At 57.1% G+C, this 18,511-nt stretch overlaps 1 protein-coding gene across 2 annotated transcripts; it reads left to right on the top strand.

Annotated features, from left to right (window-relative positions):
- The first annotated feature begins 1,684 nt into the window (after nt 1-1,684).
- Nucleotides 1,685-18,071, top strand: MYBBP1A (MYB binding protein 1a). Of its 2 annotated transcripts, XM_010596518.3 has the most exons (26): nt 1,685-1,930; nt 2,123-2,218; nt 2,895-2,978; nt 3,100-3,174; nt 3,293-3,400; nt 4,518-4,693; nt 5,003-5,170; nt 5,294-5,411; nt 6,828-7,123; nt 7,365-7,475; nt 8,127-8,252; nt 8,419-8,586; nt 8,675-8,774; nt 11,264-11,360; nt 11,492-11,643; nt 12,076-12,147; nt 12,256-12,420; nt 12,508-12,681; nt 12,804-12,961; nt 14,170-14,410; nt 14,620-14,745; nt 14,822-14,890; nt 15,603-15,716; nt 15,886-15,987; nt 17,082-17,230; nt 17,373-18,071. In XM_010596518.3, exons 1-26 carry the CDS (start codon nt 1,724-1,726, stop codon nt 17,980-17,982), a joined length of 4,062 nt encoding a protein of 1,353 aa, XP_010594820.2. In that variant the 5' UTR covers nt 1,685-1,723; the 3' UTR covers nt 17,983-18,071. The 2 variants fall into 2 exon arrangements, with proteins under 2 accessions (XP_010594820.2, XP_023412086.2); XM_023556318.2 differs by lacking the exon at nt 14,822-14,890.
- The last annotated feature ends 440 nt before the right edge of the window (nt 18,072-18,511 follow it).

The following is an 18,511-nucleotide window of genomic DNA, read 5'->3' as shown; positions in this document are numbered from 1 at the left end:
CCTACCGCCCCCCAATTAGCCCAGATCTGACCTGTTCTCATATCACCCTGGCCCGATCTACCATCATTTCTAACTGGTCTTCCTGCTTTTATCTTTGCCCTCCTACAATCCATCCCCAGTACAGCAGCCAGGATAATCTTTTCAAAACGTGGATCTGATTAAGCCTTGCCCCCTCCATAAAACCCTCCAATGACTTCCCATCACTCTCAGAATAAAAGCCAAACTCGTGATCCCTGCCTAAGGTCCTGGCAGATCTTGCTTCTTCCACCCATCTTGCCAACCTCCCCATCTAGCCTTGGGGTCTTCGTAGCAGTAGTATCCTCTGCCCGAGGGTCTTTTTCCTCCTAGCTCTTCCCACTGGGGGCTCCAAGTGCCATCTCTTCATGGAGGCCTCCCTGGCCACCCTCTCCAATCAGTATCTTGGTACCTATTGAGTTCTATTTTTAACTTAATGTTTTCAATGGGTGACGTATTTCTGTTTCAAATTTCGTTTGAATGTATTATTCAGCAATAAAGAGAAATGAGTTATCAGGCTATGAAAAGACATGGGGGAACCTTAGATGCATATGGCTAAGTGAAAGACGCTGGTCTGAAAAAGCTACATACCGTATGACTCCAACTGTATGGCCTTCTGGAAAACTCAAAACTGCAGACACCGTGAAAAGATCAGTGGTTGCAAGGGAGAGAAGTGAGGGGGGAGGGATAGATGGAGAACACGCCAATTTTAATGCAGTGAAACTATTCTGTATGACACTGTAACGGTGCACATGCAACATTATGTATTTGTCAAAACCCATCAGACTGTACGATACTGAGTGAACCCTAATACAGACTTTAGCTAGTAACAATGTATCAGTATTGGTTTACCAATTGTAACAAGTGTATCACAGGAGTGAAAAATTGTTAATAGTGTGGGAAACAATGTTCAGGGAAGAAAAGGAAACATAAGAAGTCTGTAACCCTGGTGCTGTAATGGGTAAGAACTACAGCTGCTAACCAAAAGTTCGGCACCCTTGGAAACTCTATGGGGCAGTTCTACTCTGTCCTATAGGGTCACTATAAGTCGTAATCGACTCGACGGCAATGGTTGGTTTTTATATTTTCTGTTCGAAGTCCTTGTTCTGTAAACCTAACACTGATCTAAAAAAATAAAGTCTAATTAAAAACTGGGGGAAATAATTTCAAGTCTCCCTCTTACCTCTCTCATTGTCTTCATAATAATTATGCTTTTAAATGTCTTTGGTTACTTGCTCGTCAGTTGTCTCCTCCCACTAGAAAGGAAGTCGATGAGAGCAGTGACTTTGTGCCCACGGTTTAGGACTGCGCCCAGCACGCAGTGGGAGCTCAGTGATTGTATGGTGAATGCATTTATGTTCGGGGCGCAGGGGCCACTCTGGGACGAGGTGGATCGATTTGCTTCGCTTGGATTGCTTTTCCGAGATGGGCCCTCAGAAAAGAGCCCGGTGGGGCGCTAGGGGGACAGATGTCTCAGCTGCCCGGGGAGAGGGAGTATGACCGGGAGGTTGGGGAGAAGCTGCACTCACTGCTGTGCTGAGAGAGCGGAGGGGGGTCGGGCCTCCCCCCGCCCGGCTACGGCCCCGCCCCTGGCCCCGGCCCCGCCCAGGTCCTCGCCTGGCTCCTCCCCCGCCGACCCAGTCCAGTGCGCATGCCCGGCGCCCTGACCTGGAAGAGGCAGTCTTCAGAGCCCACGTGTTCGTGGAGCATGGCGGAGATGGAGAGTCAGGACGTCGCTGAGCCCGTGTCTCCCGGAGAGGCGACCAAGAGCGGTGCCCCGCCTGCCGACCGCCATGGCTTGTTGCAGCACAGCCGCGAGTTCTTGGACTTCTTCTGGGACATTGCGAAGCCGGAGCAGGAGACGCGGCTTGAGGCCACAGAGAAGCTGCTGGAGTATCTGCGCACACGGCCGAAGGTACGCTGGCGGGGCCTGGAGCAGGCGGCCGCGCAGATCCAGCCAGATGTGGCGGCGGATCCGGGCCTTGGGGCTGCAGGCACTTGGTCCCGAGGCGGGATGCCCCAGGCGGGCGCCGGCCGAGGTGCGGGAGTCCGCGAGGGCTAGCTGACTCGTGCCACTGGCCCACGAGGCTTGCACTTGGTTCCCTAGGGATCCGAGATGAAATACGCTCTGATGCGCCTGATCACTGGGCTCGGGGTCGGGCGAGAGACCGCCCGGCCCTGCTACAGTCTGGCCCTGGCACAGGTGAGTTGGTGGTCCCTGTGGACGGTGGGTGTGAGGGAGGCAGGTGCTCAATTGGCAGGAGAGGGGTGTCTGAGGGAGAGGTTGGGAGAGTGACATCTGAAGCCCAGTCCCAGGGAAGATTCACCACGTGGAGGAAGAGAAGGCGCCTCAGCAAAGACTGACTGCAAAGAAGCCCAGGGAAGTGGAGGGGGAGGCTCAGCATGTTTTCTTTTTTGGTGCACGGGTGGAGTGAGGCCCCTTAGGTATATTTGGTGGGAGGAATGAGCTTTGCAGTGGCCCCCCCCTTCTGCAGGGTCACAGCCCTGTGTCTCCAAGGGGCACCCAGCCGACTCTAAGCTACCCTCCGAGGAGCTTGGACAACGGGAAGGGCAGTGAAAACCCAGACCTCTGGGATCAGCCTGGGAAGACTCAGCAGGCTCTGGGGATAGGGTATCTTGGCATCTCAGTTAAGCAGTCTAGGGGCCAAGGGAGGTAAGGTTCAGCTCCTTTTCACCAGCAGTGTTCTATCAGAGCAACATGAGCAGCTTCAGAGGCATCCTTGGGGTGGGATCAGGGACCCCGGGCCTCTCAGCTGAAGTCTCAAGGAGAAGGGGAAACAGGTTGACGTCTGCTGGGATGTGGGGATGTGGTGGGGCCACCCCCTGAATCCTCTCCCTTCTGTCACACCTCTTGGCAGCTGCTACAGTCTTTTGAGGACATTCCCTTATGCAGCATCCTGGAGCAGATAAAAGAAAAATATAACCTACAGAAAGTGAAGAAGGTGAGAGTGGGTGACCCCAGGATGGACAGCAGCGGGCGGGGGGGGAGGTGGAGGATAGTGAAAGGGGCGGGGTGCTGTAGTACCTGAGCTCTTCTTATCTGAGCCTGGAATCTTTTTCTAGGCAATGGTGAGACCTGCTCTCTTCGCACACCTGTTTGGGGTGCTAGCCCTCTTTCAGTCCGGCCGGCTAGTGAAGGTAAGAGCTTTGGGGGCCCAGGGGGTTCTCTCACCCGGGGCATGTGGCCTGGCTTGGGAGTGGTGGGGAGCAGCAGCATGCCCTCCTCATACCCTCTGCCTGTCTGTGTGGATGCCAGGACCAGGAGGCACTGATGAAGTCCGTGAAGCTGCTGCAGGTCCTGACCCAGCACCACAACCACTTACAGGAGCAGCCCCAGAAGGCCCTGGTGGACATCCTTTCTGAGGTATGACCTTGGGTGGCACTCCCTGCTATAGAAACATCGAGAAGGCCCAAGTTAGCGGGTGAGAACATGCCAAGCAGCACCGTCTGATAGGAATATGAAGGCAAGCTGCAGGTGTCATTTTAAATTTTGTAATAACTGCATTAAAAGGCAGAAAGAAACAAGTGGAATTAATTTTAGGGGTGTATTTTATTTAACCTAACACATTTTAAAGTATTATCATTCCAATGTGCAATCAGTGTGGAGAGGAAAAAAAGGGATTTTGCACTCCTTTTGTCATAAACCCACTGTGTTTTACACTTACAGTGTATCTCTGTTCTGGTAGCTGCACTTCAAGTGCTCAGCCACCTGTGGCTAGCAGCCACTGTACTGGATGGTGCCCATTCTTTTGGGCAGGGCTGGCCCCTCAGGGACCTACACTGCCCTGACTTGGGAAAGTGAGGTAGGCTAGCACAGAGAACCCCTTGCCACCTCTCTGGACTGAGTAAAGAGGCAAGAGGCCATCGTGGTTTCTGCACAGCCTAGCCTCAGAGATAGAAAAATCTGGATTCTAATTCCTGCTCTCCCATTGGCCCTCAGTTTAGGGAATTTTGTATAAGAAGCAGGCTGATCCTCTGAAGGATGTCCTAGGTGGCACAAAGAATTAAGTGCTCAGTTATAACCGAAAGGTTGACAGTTCAAATGCACATTCACCCAGAGGCACCTTGGAAGAAAGGCCTGGCAATCTCCTGAAAGATTGCAGCCATTAAGAACTCCACGGGGCACAGATCCACTCTGACGCACATGAGTCAGAATTGACTTAATGGCAACTGGTTTGATTTTTTTGTTTTTTGGTCCTCTGAAAACCAAAGAGGAATTACTGAAAGGGTTAGCCCCAGGTCAGTTAGCATCCAGGGATGCTTGTTAAAACCCGAGCTTTCTGGGATTTGGGAATTTGAATTTCTTATCAAATACCAAGCAAGGTGGATTGTGGCTGTCCCACTTCAGGCTGGCACTCTGCTGGGGACCTTCATGGGAGCCTGGCAGGTAGAACGGGATCTGTAGGGCTTACCCCATGGAAGAAGAGATGAAGGAAGCTATGAGTGAGCCACCCTCATAGAACTTGTCTCTCTGCCCCCAGGTCCCAGAGGCCACGTTAAAGGACATCCTGCCGAAGGTGCTCAAGTCTGACTTGGGTGTGGTGCTCAGCTCCCCTGAGTACCTGGAACTCTTCCTCTTAGCCCAACAGAAGGTGCCTGCAAAGCTCGAGAAGCTGCTGGGATCAGTAGATCTATTCTCAGATGAGAATATTCCCAGGTGAGCACAGGGGCATGGTGAGGATAAGTTGCGCTCCCCCAATGTCAAGCCGAGTAGATGTTGATAGCAGCGACGTGTCAGCAGAAGCGCCTCCCTCTTGTCTGGTAGCCTCAGGCACCTTTCCTACTTGTGGCACTTCGAAATGTCATTCCGCGCCTTTTTTGGTTCCCCCTTGGACTTGTACCCAGGGCATGTTTCCCGCTCTGGCCCCCTCCCCCCTTGCTACACCTCTGGTTGGCTGTCACGGAGCTGCCCCTGGCCCTCGTCTGTTACGTGGGTGTCCCTAAGTCCCCTTGCCCTCCTCCCCAGACTGGTGAACGTGCTGAAGATGGCTGCTGCCTCTGTGAAGAAGGAGCGCAAGCTGCCTGCTGTGGCTCTGGACCTGCTGCGCCTGGCACTTCAGGAGAACAAGTTCCCACGGTTCTGGAACGAGGTTCTGGAACAAGGGCTGCTAAAGAAGCAGTTCCTGCCGGCCAGGTGCATGTGGCACTGGTCCTCTCTGGACTCCCTGTCCCTGTTTGCTAAGCCAGGGTGGGCCGGAGGTCCTGAGGTCCCCTGGGGAACCGAGGGTTCTAACCAGGCTCTGTTCCACCCCCTTAGCTTCCTGTGTTTCCGCCTGCTGGGTGCAGCCCTGCCCCTTCTGTCCAAGAAGCAGCTGCAGCTGGTGATGCGGGGAGACGTGATCCACCATTACGGGGAGCACTTGGTCACTTCTAAGGTGGGCGCCCCTCATGCGGCTCAACACCGCCAGTGAGGGCTGGGCAACAGACTGCGTCCTTGCAAGAAAGGGTTGGGGCGAGGGCCTCCTCAGGACTTAGCCAGCTTCTGGAAGGTGGGTTGGCCTTTGCTCTGGCATCAAGGGTCTTCCTGCCTTGGTGGTCCTAGCCTTGGAAAAAGCAAGCATAGATACTGTTGGGAGGGGTCTGGGACGCAAGTGTCCCTTCCCTCTGGGTAAACCAGGTGGCCTGAGCCCCCTCTCCTCCCTCTGAATGGAGTTTTGGCAAGGTCAGGCCCTTCTCCCTTAGGAACCCCCAGCAGAGTAACGTACAGCCAGTGATCTCTTCAGACCACCCTCCACCCAGCTGGTGGTGTAATAACGATCATACTCATCGTCACTAATGTTATCGCGAGAACTTTCCACGTGCCTGAAGCTAAACGCTCAACCTACAAGTTAAGTACATGGAATCTGGGGACCGGACTGCTGAGTTCCATTCCTGACTGCACCTTTTACTAGTTGTGTGACCTTGCACAAATTGTTTAACTTCTCTGTGCCTGTCTCTTTGTCTATAAAATGAGACGAGCAGTACTTCCCTCACAGGGTTTTTGGGAAGATTACGCGGGCCCTTAAAACAGTGCCTGGTGTGTAGTAAGTGCTGTTTGTTTGCTGCTCTCCGTGTCTCGTTTTAATCTTTACAGCTCACTCCTGATTGCTGCCATTCCCATTTTGTGCAGGAGAGAACAGGCTCAGAAAGTATTAGGCAGTGGTTAAGAGCATGATGGGAAGCCAGACTGGCTGGGTCCAAATCCCATTTCCCCACCCGTGAGCTCCGATCCTGAGAAAGTTACTTCCGAGCTCTTTTTGTGCCTTGTTTTCTTCGTCCATGAAATGCAGGAGTAGTGGCCAAACTCAAAGGGTCATTGTGAATGTTAAAAAGCTACTACATGAAAGCATGTAGCATGGGACGAGACAGGTAGTAAACATGAGAGGTATGAATCTTTGAGCCCCAGGATGACACAGCTAGGGGACTGGCAGAAGTGGAATTGGAACCCAGATCAGTTTGATGACCCAGACTGTACTCTTACCTGCTGCTGTGCCCTGCCTCAGGCCAGGAAAAGAGCCTGGCAGGCTCTAGTGAGAGGTGGGAAGGAGGGGCCTTCTGGAGCCAGAGGTGTGGAGGCTGGAAGACTATAGGGAGGCTTGATGCCAGGCAGAAGTGCTGGGGCACCAGGGAGCTACTGCAAGTTACGAACAGCGGAGTGGAGAGAATTCTAGGCTCAGCCAGCCTAGGCACAAGGAAAGGGGACTTCCTGAGCCACTGTTCAGCCTGTTGGGGGACAGGCTGGTAGGGTTGCCCTGTCTGGGCAGGTGACCCCAAGCTGGACCCTCTGCTAACATCATGCCTGCTCCTTTCAGGCCCCGGACCGTTTCAAGTTTGCCCCAGAGATGGACGAATATGTGGGTACCTTCCTGGAGGGCTGTAAGACTGACCCTGAGCGGCAGCTGGCCGTGCTGGTGGCCTTCTCCTCCATCACCAACCAGGGCCACCCCGTCGTGCCCACCTTCTGGCGGGTCGTGCAGTTCCTAAGTCCCTGCGCCCTCAAGGACTACGTGGCCTGGCTGCGGGACATGTTTCTCCAGCCCAACCTGGACTCGTTGGTTGACTTCAGCACCAGCAACCAGAAGAAGAACCAGGATGCTTCGCTCCATGTGTGAGTGGGCCTGGGGAGCTCAGAATGCCTGGACTCCACCTCCTAGGATGTCGGGGCTCCAAACTGTGGGAGAGGAGGGGAGGCCCCTTAGCTCTAAAACGAAAGCTTCATTCTCCCCATGTGTGGTCCAGCTGGTGGTAGGGGCTGGGAGATCTCGGCTGTTGTGTCTCCAAGACGGGGCAAAGGGTGCCTTGTGTTCATTCTCTCTAAATGGCTCCTGTGACCCCGGCTCCTACCCCAGGCCTGAGCGGGCCGTGTTCCGACTGCGGAAGTGGATCATCCTTCGCCTGGTCAGCATTGTGGAGAACTCTCAGGTCGAGAAGGAGGAGGCCTTGGTCGAGGAGGTGGCCAGGTGCGAGACGCGCTGAGCCCCACTCCCCCTAGGCAGGATGTCCAAAGAAGTGGGCCTACTGCCTCGTCCTTGCTTGCATCCCCCTGGAACCAGAAGCCTTCAGGTTGCATAGGGAACGGGAAGCTGTTCTTGCCCCTGAGGCACAGGGAATTTAGAGAAATGCCTCAGGCCTGTAGGGGAAGGGACCCAGGGAGGGCGGGGTCCAGGGGCCTAAAGGGCTCAGGCACACTCCATGTCCCACAGGCAGTGTTGCATGTTGATGGCATTGGGGAGCCTTTTCCCAACACCTGTTTCATCTGTGTCAGGCACAGGACCAGGTGCCCATTTAACCCTCATCTGTCCCAAGACCTACTTCGCCCTGTTCTGCAGGAGCAAAGGCATGGCTGTTGGGTCCACATAGCCTAGGCCAGTCTCGGTTCTAAATGAGGGCTCTGCTTCTCTCTCCCCAACTCGGGCTGAGCTGCATTCACACCCGAGGGACGCCCCTTTCTCTCACCACCTGCCTGCTCCGCAGGCCTCAGGGAGTCGTCTCCAGAGCAGAACAGCACCTTCCCCCTGGCACTGTGCATGGTGATGCCATCCAGAGAGAGGGGCCTGGGAAAATGATGGCACTGTCCGAGGCTCATGTTCATGGCTCTCCCATCTCCCCAGGTTCTGTTTATTCCATTCGTTCTTTGAAACCAAGAAGCCCACATCGCAAATCCCTGAGACTGAGCAGCGGCTCTCCTTCCCCTTGGAGAGCCGGACCCGAGAGGTGGTCTGCAGCGCCTTCTTCAGGTGGGCGTGGGCAGCTGGGGAGGGCGGCAGGGCAGAGGTGGTCTTGAGGACTCTAAGCTGGGAAGAACAGCAGAAGACCAGTGAGTTCCAATGGATCAGAAGGAGGGTCTGAGCCCTGGGGTGGGTGGAGGTTCAGCCGTGTGACCCCAGCTCCGCCCTCACCCAGTTTGCTGCAGGCCCTCAGCACACAGTTCAGGCAGGTGCCAGGCCAGACCCCAGGTGGGCAGCCCTGGACCTACCGCCTGGTGCAGTTCACAGACATGCTGTTGAACCACAACCGCAACGTGACCACCACGACTCCCTTCACTGCACAGCAGCGCCAAGCCTGGGACCGGTGAGCAGAGGGCATTTCCAGGGGTGGGTGGGACCGTTGGGTCTGACACTGGCAGCCATGACCTGAGAACCTACCCACCTCCTCCCAGGATGCTGCAGACTCTGAAGGAGCTGGAGGCTCACTCCACGGAAGTCAAGGCCACAGCCTTCCAGCACCTGCTTCTCCTGGTGGGCATCCACCTCTTCAAGGTATGGTGGCCTGCAAGGCTCGGGAGGCTACAGGCCTGTGGTTCTGGGGCACGCCAGGCCTCTTACTGAGAGGGCTGTGGGGTGACCAGGGAAGGCTCTGGGGAGTTGAAGTTGGAAGGTTTCCTAAGCTGACACAGTCGTGGGTGGAATTAACAGCCCGAGGAGAAATCATTCCTTTCTTGGACCAGCATCCTGAGCTTTCCAGGCAGTGTCTCTTGTAGTCCCTACAGATTGGAGGAAGGCACTTCTTTCCCACATTTGACAGGTGGGGAAACCAAGACTTAGAGAGGCAAAGCAGCTTTATAAATTGCACAGCTATTGGCTGGGACTCAGATGTAGGAATTTGACTCTGCTATCCCACAGGGGGATACCCTGGTGGCATAGTGGTTAAGTGCTACGGCTGCTAACCAAAGGGTTGGCAGTTCGAATCCACCAGATGCTCCTTGGAAACTCTATGGAGCAGTTCTACCCTGTCCTGTAGGGTCGCTGTGAGTCGGAATCGACTCGATGGCACTGGGTTTGGTTTGGTTTTGGTTATCCCACAGGGCCTCCCAAAGCGCCATAAACTGGGCAGCTTAAATCAACATTCATTTATTGTCTCACAGTTCTAGAGGCCAGAAGTCCAAACTCAGGTTGTTTGCAGGGTCATGCTCTCTCTGAAGGCTCTCGGGGAGAACCCTTCCTTGCTTTGCTAGTTTCTGGTGGTTGCCGGCATTCCTTGGCGTCCTTTGGCTTGTAGATATATCCTTCCAGTCTCTACCTCCATCTTCACATTGCGTTTTCCCTGTGTGTGTCTCTTTTTTCCTTATAAGGACACCAGTAATTGTCGCGCGGTGGTTTAAGAGATCGGCTGCTAACCAAAAGGTCAGCAGTTCAAATCCACCAGCCACTCCTTGTAAACCCTATGGGGCAGTTCTACTCTGTCCTGTAGAGTTGCTATGAGTCAAAATCGACTCGACAGAAGTGGGTTTGGTTTGATCTACTCCAGAACGATCTCACGTTAACATAATCATGTCTACAAAGACCGTGTTTCCAAATAACGTCTCATTCGCAAGTACCAGGGTTAGGGCTTGAGCATACATTTTCGGGGGGGACATAATTCAACCCACAACAGATAGAAGGGGAAAAGTGCTGTAAGTGAGGTCCCCCTCTGGGCAGACCTGTCACCCAAGGGGGTGTGTCCCCTGCCATTGGGCAAAAATTAATAGTAAGGTCCCAGTTTTTACAATTCATTCTCTCCACCTGGATTCACCAGTGATGAGTTCAGTCTGGTGTTTTCTTCTCTGGATCCCCGACACTGGGTTCTGTGCTCTGTTACACTGTATCACACTTCATATTCAGGCACCTGTAACAGCAGCTCCTATAGAACCAGTTGGGTCTGCTTTGCCCTTTTCTCCACCAAGAAGCTTTCAACATCTTGACAGCTCAGTGCCAGCAGGTCTTCTGACCTGTGGTTTCTTCTTGACTACAAGTCCTGATGTCTTAGGAGGGTCTCTTCTCCCATGGCACGAGGCTCTGGTCAGGGCTGCTTCTGGTTGTGAGAAGCCTGAGTAGATCGGTTCTCAGGTGCTCTCTTCTGGCCTCTTGGCTGTGGTTTTTGCCTCCAAGCCAGCCTGGAGTACTCTGAGCCCAGCTGGTGGGCCAGTTATGTGGGTAATAGTTGACCATGAGGCCCCTTCTGATCCTGGGCCCTGGGCCTCTGGACTGGCAGGGCCCTGGTCTTCTGGGACACTTGATTACACCTACAAAGATCCTGTTTCCGGGGGCTGTGGGCTGGTCTGGACAGAGGCAGCTGCGGTTCGGGGTATCTCCAACCCCTGGGTGAAAGGGTGTAGTTCAGAGAAGGGCAAGGACCTGCCCAGCCACAAAACCAGGGAGTTGAAGACAGAGCTCTGGTCCCCAGTTCTGGCCTTTTTACACCCCGAGTCTAAACACTGAAGCTGCCAACTGCGTTTTGAGTGATGTTTTCAAGAGGCCCCCAACTCACTGCTAGGTGGCTGGCGTCTGTGCTTGTCCCTGTTAAAATGGGTTGGAGTTGGTTAAAACTAATAAATTGAATTTATTAATGGTTTTAAGTTCTATCTTCATAAGGCCAAGCTAGGTGGAGGATGGGGGGGAATAATCAGAACTACGAACTGGGAGTCCTGGGACCTGCTGGCTGCCTTGTGACCTTGGTCTTACTGTCTTTGGCCGCTCTCCATCTCTCTGGGGGTGTCCAGTGGGGAAGGAAGGTGGGCTCCCTGCTCACTGAGCGCGCTCAGACCCTGTGACTACATATTAGGTGTAAAAAAGACATCTGCTGTTAGACTGCCCCTGGGCCTGGTGTCCTCTCTTCTGGACTATGAGGGTGACTGGCCAAGGCAGCAAACGACTAAAGTATCCTAGGCCTCTGACGTCAGCTACTCCCTCTTGCCTTGCCCTTTACCTGGCTCAGCATAGCCTGGGAGGAGGGGGACCTGGCCCCTGATTTCCACCCTCCTTGTTGGCAGTCCCCTGCAGAGAGCTGTGACCTCCTAGGCGACATCCAGACCTGCATCGAGAAGAGCCTGGAGGGGAAGCCCCGCCGGACCCGCTCCAAGGCTGTTGGTGGGTCCTCATCCCTGGGGCAGGTGGGGAGGCAGCCATGTCCTCAGCACAGCAGGGACCCGGCATGGGGCTAACCTAGCAGGTCAGGCTAGCAGTACCCTGACCAGGCTCAGCCCCCTTCCTGCTTGCAGACTCCCAGGAGCCACCGTGGGTGGAGGTGCTGGTGGAGATCCTGCTAGCCCTGCTGGCCCAGCCCAGCCACCTGATGCGCCAGGTGGCCCGGAGCGTGTTTGGCCATATCTGCTCCCACCTGACTCCACGTGCCCTGCAGCTAATCCTGGACGTGAGTTGGGGCCTTTGGGGACCTAGGTCCTGGGGGGGGGGGGCTGTCATCCCCCTGCCCACCTCACCAGGGTCCTACAGAGGGGGCAGGATCTCCTTCCTTAACAGATACGGCCCCAGGGATGGGCGGGGGAGCTCACTCAAAGTCTGCTACTGGGCAAGTTTTTGCTGGGGGGCACGGAGGGGGCCTCCTGTGAAGGGATCAGGGGCCTCACCTCAGGAAGCTTCAGGAAGCAGTCAGGCAGGCCAAGGAGGGCTCTGGGCCCAGACATTGGAGGACGTGACCCTCTTGCCTGGCCTCCGTTTGCCTCCCTGAATGCATTTACCTTTGGGCCAAGACTGGACAGGGGCATGGTCAGGGAGGTGGCTAAGAGGGCCCAGTGATCTGGGAGCCAGGGCAGCAGATGGGTCAGCAGTCTGGGCATCCCCACAGGTGCTGAACCCTGACAAGAGCCAGGACGAGGACGATAATGTGGTGGTCATGGATGACTCTGACGACAAGCAGGTAATGATGAAGACTGCACAGGTGCTTGCCGGGGGGCAGGGTGGGGCAGCTGCTGCGGGCAGACACGTGGTGGGCCGTGGGGAGGCCTGACACACCCGCCACCCACAGAACAAGAGCAAGGACGACTCAGACAGCGAGGAGGAGGAGAAAGAGAAAGAGGAAGAGGAAGAAAGTGACGATGAGGAGGAGAGTGATGAGGAGGACCGGGACAAGGACGTGGACCAGGGCTTCCGGGAGCAGCTGATGGCCGTGCTGCAGGCGGGGAAGGCGCTGGTGAGCAGGAGCCAGGGAAGGGGGCTCTGGGACCCGTCTGTGTGCCCCGCCTGATGCCAGGCTGACGGCTGGGCATCTGGCCCTCAGGGCGGAGTGGACAGTGAGGACGAGGAAGAGGAGCTGGGGGATGAGGCCATGATGGCCCTGGACCAGAACCTCGCCAGCCTCTTCGCTGAGCAGAAGCTGCGCATCCAGGCAAAGAAGGACGAGAAGAGCAAGCTGCAGAAGGAGAAGGTGCTCCGGCGGGACTTCCAGATCAGGGTAAGCCTGGAGCAAGCCGGGCACCCCAGTCTGCCCTTTGCCACCCTGGCCCTGCCACCTAGCCCCTGTGCTTCCTCTGAACACACTCCAGCTTGTGCTGAGCCCACCCCTCCTGGCCACAGGTGCTGGACCTTGTCGAGGTGCTGGTGACGAAGCAGCCCGAGAACTCGCTGGTCCTGGAGCTGCTCGAGCCACTGCTGACTGTCATCCGGCGCAGCATGCGCACCAGCAGCTCCAAGCAGGAGCAGGACCTCCTGCACAAGACGGCCCGCATCTTCACGTGAGCGGGGGCGGGGGGCCAGGCCTCCGGGGTCACAGGTAGAAGGGGTTCGAGTCTGGGTCTGCCTGACTCAAGGCTCAGTGCGCAGCCACGGGGCACCAGTCACACAGTAATACGCACACACAGCCCATTCTTTCCCTGCTGCTTCTAGTGCCACATGCGCTGGAGCTGGGGTCCTTGGGGTACCGTCCTGCCCCTGTGCTCAGAAGTCAGTGTAGGGAAATCACGCAGTCATCAGGCTGTGGCAGGCCTGAGTGGGCTGTGATAGGGGCGGATAGGAGACAGTGGAAACAGAGTGCTGGGGACCCTTAGCCAGCACTGTAGTTCCAGGGAAGGCCTCCAGAGCAGTGACAGCAACGCCAGGAGTAGGCTGGGAGGGTGCAGGCAGGGCAGAAAGGCAGCGTCTCCAGCAGGAGCCAGCCAGATGCAGGTGGAATGTCAGGCCAGCAGTGCGGCAGGAAACGCCTAGTGCACCCTGGTCCTGGCAGCACTGAGGAACCAACAAGGCCTTTTCAGCAAGTGCCTGCATGTGGAGCTGGGGCTGGTTTGCCCTTTAGACAATGGGCCACAGTGTGCGGAGAAGGATTTGGAAGGGGAGCCCAGCCAGGGGGCAGCTGCAGGCATCTGGAGAGAGACAGGCAGGAGGCAGATGCAGACCTGCCTGCCAGGAGCTCGGGTGGTGGGGAGCGTGTGGCTGGCATGCCGCCCCCACGCATCTCCCGTGTGCGCCGTCGTGGCGCTTTCTCGAATACTCCTCCCTGCCACCTGCTTGGACTGTTGGAGTCCAGTTCACCAAGAGTCCTCCCTCTCGCCTCCACTTGTTACCAGCCCCATAGGACCTTTCAGGGCTTAGGTACACAGACTCTGGTCCCCCTTAATCCTGGGCCCAAAGACCACTGCCCCAGGAGAGACAGGGGCAGATGGGAGATCTGGACTGGGTGGGGGCGTTTAGCCCATGACATAGCTTCAGCCTAGGCAGCCCTCTCCCCCTCGGGCTTGCCCTCTACCCAGGCACCCTGAGCCCCATGCAGCCTCAGAGCACGTCTACAGGTTGCTCTAGGCCTCTGTCCACAACCTTGGTCAGATCCTCTAGGTCTTTGTTTCCATCTCTGTGAGTGGGGCTCAGGGTCCCGACTCTCAGGGTTAGCTCTGCTTGCAGGGCACGGGTGGAGAGGACATTCTGACCAACCCTGCTTTTCCCTCTGCAGGCACCACCTGTGCCGGGCCCGGCATTACTGCCACGACGTCAGCAACCACGTGGAGGCACTGCACACGCAGGTGGAGCGACTGGTGCAGCAGGCCAGCCGCCAGGCCGACTCCTCCGTCGCCCTCTACTATTTCAATGCCACTCTCTACCTGCTCCGGGTCTTGAAGGGCAACCCTGCCGATGCCTTGCCCCTCAAGACCCCAAAGAAGCAGAAAGCCAGCGCCAAGGCCAAGGCCCCACAGGTGAGCAGGCCTGGTCAGGAGGGCTAGATATGGGATGGCTCCAGGTAGCCCAGAGGGCAAGGTGCTGACAGACAGGAGCGAGCCCCAGCCAGCAGGCCACGGACCATGTGCCCATTTCACAGAGGGAAATCGAGGACTAAACCTTCAGCCTTGTAAAGGCAGCCCAGGTTCTCCCTGGCACCACACCAGCTCTTTCTCACCTGGCCTAGGCAACCAGCTGCTTGGACTTGAAACGCGTGACCATGGTCTACTCATCAGCCCTGAGCTCCTTCCTGACCAAGCGCAACAGCCCACTCACGGTCCCCATGTTCCTCAGCCTCTTCTGCCGGCACCCAGTAAGTGTGGGGATCAGCCTACCCCCTGGGTCCTGCTCAGCCCAGCCCCACCTCACAGCCTTGGTCCCCTGGCTAGGTACTCTGTAAAAGCCTGCTCCCCATCGTGGTCCAGCACGTGACAGGCCCAGCGCGGCCCCGCCAGCAGGTAAGGGACTTCCCAGACCGGGCCGGCCTGAATTACCCGTCTGACCGATTCCTGGCTGGGTGCTCGTGAGGCCCCAGAGTGCTGACCTGCAGTCCCAGCAAGGTTGAGGGCAGGCTCATCCCTGCCCCACTCACCTTGGCCATGGCGCATGCTCCCTGAAGGGGGTGAGGGCTGTGCTTGGACGCCTTCCCCCACCACAGGCACTGCTGGTGAGGGGGTGGGTTCACTGCTGGAGAGGGGGTGGGGCCAGCTGATGGCTGCGCCCCACAGCTGCCATTTCCCCTCTGGCCTGAGCCCCCGGCCCCTCCCCCTGGGTTTGTGCTCTGGCCCACACACAAGAGGCCCTTCGCAGTGTCCACTCAGGTATGGGGGTGGGATGAGGAGTGTCGGGAGGCTGGAGGAAGATGGCACTGAACTGGTAAGAGGGCCAGGAACTATCGTAGCCTAAGGTCCTGCCTCTGTCCAGCTGTGACCCCTTGCTGCTCCATGAGCCTTGTCCTCCGCCTCCACAAGAAGAGGGGCAGGAGCAGGTAATTGGGAAACACGGGCAGATTGGACCCAGAGCATCAGACAGCCCTCACCCGCAGCCTGGAGTTGTCGTGGCCTCGTTGGGCACCCAGCAGGCTCCCAGAGCTCTGGGGTTCCCCCTGTGGTTCCCTAAGTCTTGGTTTTGCCTGCTGAGGCTCTTGGTAACCATATCGCCCCACCCCAGGCCCAGGCCTGCCTGCTGCTCCAGAAGGCCCTGTCCATGGGAGAGCTGAGACCATGCTTTGAGCACTCCGAGTGGGAGCAGCTAATTGGCCAGGTGCTGGCAAAGGTCACTGAGGTAACAGCCATGGACCCCTCCCCCTGACCCCATAGGGAGTACAGGGAATGGTTCTCCACGGGGTAGGGACCGGGGAGACATTTCTCCTTCTGGGTCATAGTCTCCCATGTGGGAAAGGAGAGGAAGGCTTCGGCAGAGCACCTCAGCAGCCTTGCTGCCTCCTCCCTAGAACCTGCGGACGCTGGGTAAGGCGCAGACCAAGTCGGAGCAGCAGAGGGAGCTGTCCTCCTTGGAGCTGCTCATCACGGTCCTCAAGACCATCCACCTCCAGGTGAGGCAGAAAGGAGCCCAGGTGCCTGGGGCTTGGCAGGGGAGGGCATCACATGAGGGTTTCTGGGAACAGGCTTCCTGGGAGAGCCGGGGAGGAGCTAGTCTTGAGCAAAGGCTCAGGACTAAGGTCTTGAATGCTAGGGTGAGTGAGGAGTTTGGGCTTTTTTGTCTGGGTGCCTAGAGAGCCACAGATAGAGGTGGTGTCGAGCCAGCAGGGAGAGTGGCTGTGCCAGGGCCTGGCTGGGCGTGGGGGGAGAGCTTTACTGCCATCCTCTAGTAACGATGCTGAGAAGGCACTAGAAGGGCTGCAGGCAGTGGGAGGAGTTACGAAGATTCCAGGTGTAGGCGGCAGTTAGGAGGAAGCCCCACATGGCCCCAGGTTTCCAGGACTGGGGTAAGGGGGTGGAGCCATCGCTGGGAGAAGGGTAGTTTAAGGGTAGTGATGAGTTGAGTTTGGGGTGTGTGGACTGTGAGGTACTCCTGGGCCGTCAAAGTAGAGGTCCAGAGACAGCTGCAGTTGGGGGCCCGGCTCCCCAACTCTGGCCAAGAGGGAAGGGTGTGGAGCCTTCAGTGTGTAGAAGCTGGTTAAGGCCAGGCTGAGGGTGAGCGTGCCAGGAGGGTGCTGGGAGTGTGGGGCAGCGCTCCAGATAAGACCTTGCAGAGCAGCACTGAAGGGGCAGCAGAGCAGAAGCCAGGACAGGGGCTGCCACTGGAGCCAGTGGGCTTCAAGAATGACCCATTACACACGGCAGGAGGGTGAGCCAGGAAGTAGGGCTTGGTCCCTGAGATCACTTCACTGTGCCCTCAGCGGTGGGCGGGCCAGAGCCACTGCCTGGAGAGGAGGGGTGAGTGGGAGGTGAGGAAGCAGGGACAGGCTGTGGACCTGGCTGTGAAAGGGGCAAGGGCAGTGCCCCCAAGAGAGGGCGATTTTCCTCCCAAGGCGAGAAAGCCTGATTTATGGGCAGAGAGGCTGAGGGCCAAGAAGGGGGCAGGCAGTCAATTGAGGGGGCAGTCACTGTGCAGGGCTGGGGACCAGGAGCCTGGAGAGACTCTGCCCCCATCACCACTGCAGCACAGCCTCTCGCCCCTCCACAGAAGCTGACCTTGGACCTGACCACCATCCTGGGCCTGCTGCAGGGCCTCCAGCCAAGCCTGCAGCAGAGCCTGCAGCAGGGGGCACACTTGGCCGGCTCCAGCCGCCTTTACGATCTCTACTGGCAGGCCATGAAGTTCCTGGGAGTCCAGTACGTCTGGGAAGGAGGTCCCGCACCTCGGGAGGGGGCTGGAAAGACCCACTTTGGGCAGCTTGGGTACCATAGCACCGCGGCGCTGAGGGCCACTTCTGCCCTCGCTGGGGCCTTTCTCACCCTGCGTACTTCCTCCCAGGCGCCCCAAGTCAGAGAAGAAAGATGCCAAGAAAATCCCCAGTGACACCCAGAGTCCCGTTAGCATGAAGCGGAAGAAAAAGGGATTCTTGCCAGAAACCAAAAAGCGTAAGAAACGCAAGCCAGAAGATGCCACAGAGCAAGATGCCAAGCCAGCAACCCCTGGCGAAAAGCAGCCCCCCAGCTCAGGCAAGAAGAAGAGGCACAGGAGGAAGGCCGCGGCCTCAGCCCAGTCCCAGGTGAACGGGAAGCCTGCAGCCAAGAGTTCTGCCCCCAATACCCCCATCACAGGCCCCAGCACCTCTGCCACCCCCACCGCGAGCCCCAGCACCCCTGCCACCCCCACCGCGAGCCCCAGCAGCCCTGCCAAGACCCCAAAGCTTCGGAAGAAACATCAGAAGCTATCCCAGATGAATGGCACTGCTCGCACAGAGTCTGCTGGTAAAAAGCTTCAGAAGAGTCTTCCCAAAAAGGGAGCCTCAGGCAAGTCACCACAGCCTACCCTGCTACAGAAAAAGGCAAGGCTCTCTTTGGCCGATGGGAGCCCCAGCCTCCTCCGGAGTGGGGCCAAGAGGAAGAAGGTGCAGCTGAAGAAGGGGGTTCAGCCCTAAACGCAGGCCCTGACATCCAGCCCCTGCTTCCTTCAGCCCTAGAGACTCCTATTTTTCCACCATAATTTTAATAAATAAGCCACAATCTATGCTGCTACTTTCTGGCACCGGGGAGGGGTCTGCCGTCAGCTTGCTAGGAGGTCCTGCTCAGCAGCAAGCACTGTGGGGTCCCAGGGAGCAGTGTAGACCCCTGCCCTGGGCTGGCCCTGCCTCTGCTCTCTGGCTGGCCAGTCTAACCTTAACCTCTGTGGGCTTTGACATCTTCTGGTGACACAGGTGGTTAAGCACTAGGCTAAGCAAAAGGTTGGAGGTTCAAGTCCACCCAGAGGCACCTCGGAAGAAAGGCCTGGTGATCTGCTGAGAAATCAGCCATTGAAAACCCTATGGAGCCCAGTTCTCTGACACACACGAGGGCACCGTGAGTCAGAGTCGACCTGACGGCACCTGATTCTGTGGGGCCGGGACCTTGGCTCCCCGGGCACTGTGGGCCAAGTTCACGGTCCTGTTGTGGAGACAGCCGGGCTGGTAC

This window comes from Loxodonta africana, chromosome 18 (genome assembly GCF_030014295.1).
Source record: "Loxodonta africana isolate mLoxAfr1 chromosome 18, mLoxAfr1.hap2, whole genome shotgun sequence".
In the NCBI taxonomy this organism is placed as follows: domain Eukaryota; kingdom Metazoa; phylum Chordata; class Mammalia; order Proboscidea; family Elephantidae; genus Loxodonta; species Loxodonta africana.
Note: the sequence above shows the minus strand (reverse complement) of the source record. Positions and strands in the feature narration are given on the sequence as shown.

Excerpts from the sequence above, each read along its gene's own strand:
- MYBBP1A (XM_010596518.3), top strand. The coding sequence starts at position 1,724 with ATGGCGGAGATGGAGAGTCAGGACGTCGCTGAGCCCGTGTCTCCCGGA. Across the intron at positions 7,124-7,364 it reads CAGGATGCTTCGCTCCATGT|GCCTGAGCGGGCCGTGTTCC; the intron begins GTGAGTGGGCCT and ends CTCCTACCCCAG. Across the intron at positions 14,746-14,821 it reads GCCTCTTCTGCCGGCACCCA|GTACTCTGTAAAAGCCTGCT; the intron begins GTAAGTGTGGGG and ends TCCCCTGGCTAG.